Source organism: Pteropus vampyrus, unplaced genomic scaffold (assembly GCF_000151845.1).
Source record: "Pteropus vampyrus isolate Shadow unplaced genomic scaffold, Pvam_2.0 Scaffold168, whole genome shotgun sequence".
Classification (NCBI taxonomy): domain Eukaryota; kingdom Metazoa; phylum Chordata; class Mammalia; order Chiroptera; family Pteropodidae; genus Pteropus; species Pteropus vampyrus.
In genome coordinates this window covers 1,446,037-1,449,974 of record NW_011888949.1, presented here as the reverse complement: position 1 = coordinate 1,449,974, position 3,938 = coordinate 1,446,037, and the positions used below count along the sequence as shown (strand labels likewise).

The following is a 3,938-nucleotide window of genomic DNA, read 5'->3' as shown; positions in this document are numbered from 1 at the left end:
GGGAGGGCAGACTCCGCAGCACCCAGAGCCGCGCCACGCCCAGGTGCGCCCGCCGTGGTGGCACCAGTGCCGGGGAGAGACACTGCCGCCCAGGGAGAGACGCTGCCGCCCAGTGAACTCCCGCAGGGCGCCTGGCGAGACCTGCCTGCCGACGCGGCTCTTGGGGACGCCGGAAACTGCCTCGGCTTTAATCGCTCATTTAGGTCAGAGCCCAAAACGACCAGCGATGAGCAGCGTGGGAAAAAACAGAGAAGGTCACACGGAGCCGAGAAAGGAGCCTCCTCTGTCAGGAGCGGTTTGCTCGACAATGGAATGCCGCACCCGGCCACGGCCCCGGCCACCGGCCACGGGGGGCCTGTCAGCACACGTGGGGCATGGGTGCGGCCGGCCTGCCCGGAGCCTCGCAACGCGTTCCGGAGAGAGCACCACTGCCTCGGAGGGCCGACTAAAGGAGCCGGGCGGCCGCTGCGCTGTGTCCCCTGTGACATGGGTGACGTTAGCCCCCGTGATAAAACTGGGTGACGTTTAGAAGCTTTGGTTTTACTAGCGGTAACCACGATGATCTGGGGTACGACTCCAACACGATCTTGGGAAAAAAGACATTTAATGCAAATATTTAGCCATCAGAGCACACGCATAAATAAACACGCCCAGGGCGGCTGAGAAGGAGACTAGGTAAGTGTGATCGCCCACTTCCCTTCGGTCCGGAATATTCCCAAAGTACTGACGACAAAATGTACAAATTAACTAACAAGTAAAGAAGATATAGAACGTTCAACATAAAAGACCTCAAATAAAAATAAAACCAAGGACAAACCCTAATTATTTTATTTTTGTATATCAAGACTACAAATAGCATTTAAACACTTAATTTATTATTCAAATTAAGAAATTATACATTTTGTTTCGATAACGGTCATTGTCTTAAAAGTGTCATTCAGTCTCCCCGCATTTAAAAGTATATTGCTAATTCTGGTCAATCCAACAGGACAGCCCACCGAGCTCCAGTGACAGCAAGACAGCAGGCAGGAAGGCGAAGGGCGGGCCCCGCGACCTGGCCCCAGCAAGGTCATCCTGGCCGCGGCGTGGGACGCTCTCCGCGGGCACGGACCGACGCCCCGGCAAGTCCGGTCCTGATAAAGTGCCTGTGACGAGAGAATCCGGACACTCCCCCCGGACGCGAGTTTGGGGACTGTCCCATCTTCCTTCAAAGCAGCACCATTGAGGAAGCAGAGGGTGCAGAGCGTGGCGAGTTACCCCAAACCTCCGGGTGACCGGCCGGTCCGCCCGGGGGGGGGAGGGGCGGGCCGCAGAGCCACGGCGCAGCCCGCCACTTTGGTTCAAGTGACTGGAATCGACGCTCAGTGTCTATTCTCCCCAAGACGTCATTTATTGGAGGTCACACACATCGCAGGAACTGGACAGACCGCGCCTCCCTGAACGCTCTCCAGGCACAAAGCGGAGACAAGGGCAGGAGGGTGGAGCCCCGGCCCCCACGCGCCCCCACGCGGCACGCCCGGACCAGACCACGCGGGCGATGGGACCGCGAAAACGGCGCACTCTCCCCACGGGGACTTAACCGGCGTGGGAGGCACAAAGAGAGCCCCCCTCTCTAGTCTCCAACGCAGCCGCTCCGGGAGAGGCAGCAGGGAAACGGTGCCTTCAGTCTGAACGTGGGGCCTGGAAACAGTCCGGCCGCTGAGAAGCAGAGGCCCCGAGGGGAAGCTGCCCACCTCTCAGGCCGAGTGTCGCTGCAGCGCCGCCCACTCGCCCGCCGGCCCGGGAGCCCCCCGCCCAGGCAGGGCCTGGCCCCCCAGCAAAGCCGAAGCTGCATCTTTGGTTAACTGCGCTGAGCTGCCACCAGCCTCACAACTGTGCTCTCGGCAAAATCACTCAAGCAGCCGCGTGGCACGTAGCATGTTATTTTAGTTGTTTGAAAAGCAATGTCCGTCCAGAGGAGGGACCGTGACTTAACACATCATTTAAGGACTGAAGGGGGGGTGGCGGGACGGGGGGCCTCAGGAGGGCGGTGGCGGGGCGGCCGGAGAGCTACTTACGCCGGAGGCGTGGGCGCGTCAGCTGAGCTCGAAGCCGGCCGCGCACTCGATGGCGTAGAGCAGCTTGCTGCGCAGCAGGGCCTCGTCCTGGAACTCGGGGAGCTTCAGCAGGTTCATGCAGGTGCTGGCCGTGGGCAGCCGCTCCAGGTCGGAGCCCCCGTGGTGGATGCAGAAGGCCGGGTACAGCTCCTGCGGGACAGCAGGAGCGCGGGACGCGGCGTTAGCGAGCACGGCCACGCGTGCACTTAAAACCCAAGCACTGAAAATCACGTGCGTCCATGTCAACAGGTGCCCAGGTGGACACACGCGCCCACACGCGCCCACACGCTCACGGAGAAACGCCAGCAGGGTCAGAGCGGGAGGCGCCACGGGTGTTCTCCCCGCCCTACTCAGCAACTTCCAACGTCCTACAGCGGAAACCCCGCGTGACGGCGCCCGGCTGGCCGCCAGTGCACTTCAGACCCATCTGCAGGTGGAACCTAGCACGCGGTCCGTGATGGGGGCAGAGCTGAGCGCAGGAGCGCAGCCCACACGAGGCCAAACTCACACGCTTCTCAGCGACCTCGTCCTCTCCACTGTTAGCTGTAAAAGGCATGTGAAGTGACACACACGCACGTAACACGGGCTAAAATGCCACTGTCTTTATCTAATTATAGTGCATGTGCTACTTCTTACGTCTCGTAAAGTGTTAGAACAGAAACGGAAAGAATAATGATCACATTCACTATTATTTAGCATTCTGAGTACACTGAGGGCAATAATTCTCTCAAATGCTCGAATAAACTAAAAACGTGGCCTTTCTGAAACAGAAAAGGAGGCCTGAAGGCAGGGTCAGTGAATGCTGGGGAAGGTCAAGTGGCGGGGGAGTGGAGAGCCTGAAATATGTTTTGCAGTTAAATGCCACATTTTAGTGTTTCTTCCATAATGCTAATTGAATTTCCTACTTGGAATCTTAAAATTAAAAAAAAAAAAAAATGAAGTTCTTCATTGAAATCTGAGTCAAGGGCACCATTTCATGCATAATTAAATACAGTACAACGGGAATTTGCATTAATTCAGAGTAAGAAAAATTATCAATTTATTATGTGGCCTGATGGCAAGTGAACAATTTTCTACAGCACTTTAATGATTTTTTTGTCTGTAACAATCACATTCATTAAACATATTAAACTTTAATTAGCTTTAGCAGATGTTATTCTTCTCCAATAATCTGGCACTAAAGAGTTTCCTAACTTTTAAATCATGCATGCCGCCTGCTACGTGTGTCCTGCAGCGCAAAGACAGTCTCCTCTCCACATCTGTATTCTGCCGGCCCTCTCGGCCTGCACGCTCGGCTAACTGGAAAGCATAAATATTAAGGTGATTTTTCCCAATTTGGAGTCTAACTTATGATCATTGCAAAAACATTAGAAAACTCTTAATTAAATCTCACATTTAATATATTTGCGGTCATTAAGAAAGATCTAAAATACGAAGAATGTGTCACGGCTCCCACAAAAGCATGTTTACGGTACAGAGACAGCTGTTTTGACTGAGGGGCTCGCCAACGGGGGAGCCGACTCGACTAGGGGTTTTCGGAGCCAGCTTCGACCCCTCAACTCCCCTCCCTCACGCACGGCCTGGGGCACTCGCACAGGACTGCTCAGGGACGGGTCCCTGGCTCTCCTGGACCTGGACGGCCCTCGCCACCCACTCCTCCCCTGGCCGCCAGGCCCAGGCCCGGCCCTTCCAGCCAGAGCCCTGGTTTCTCCTGCGGCAGCCACTGGCTTGACCCAATCAGCCGAGAGCCCCAGGGCTCCTGGTCCCTGCCCCCCACTCGCTGTCCTCCAAACTCCCCTCTTAGAAAGAGGTGCTTCACTTTCTTTGAGGTTGGTGTTGCTT

At 55.9% G+C, this 3,938-nt stretch overlaps 1 protein-coding gene across 1 annotated transcript in view; it reads right to left on the bottom strand.

Annotated features, from left to right (window-relative positions):
- Positions 1-804: 804 nt before the first annotated feature.
- The window catches only part of UBE3C (ubiquitin protein ligase E3C), a 66,555-nt gene continuing 63,421 nt past the window's right edge, over positions 805-3,938 (bottom strand). Inside the window, exon 22 of the mRNA XM_023536737.1 lies at positions 805-2,511. Coding sequence (XP_023392505.1) covers positions 2,076-2,511 — 436 coding nt within the window. The 3' untranslated portion in view covers positions 805-2,075. The remainder of the gene's footprint in view (positions 2,512-3,938) is intronic.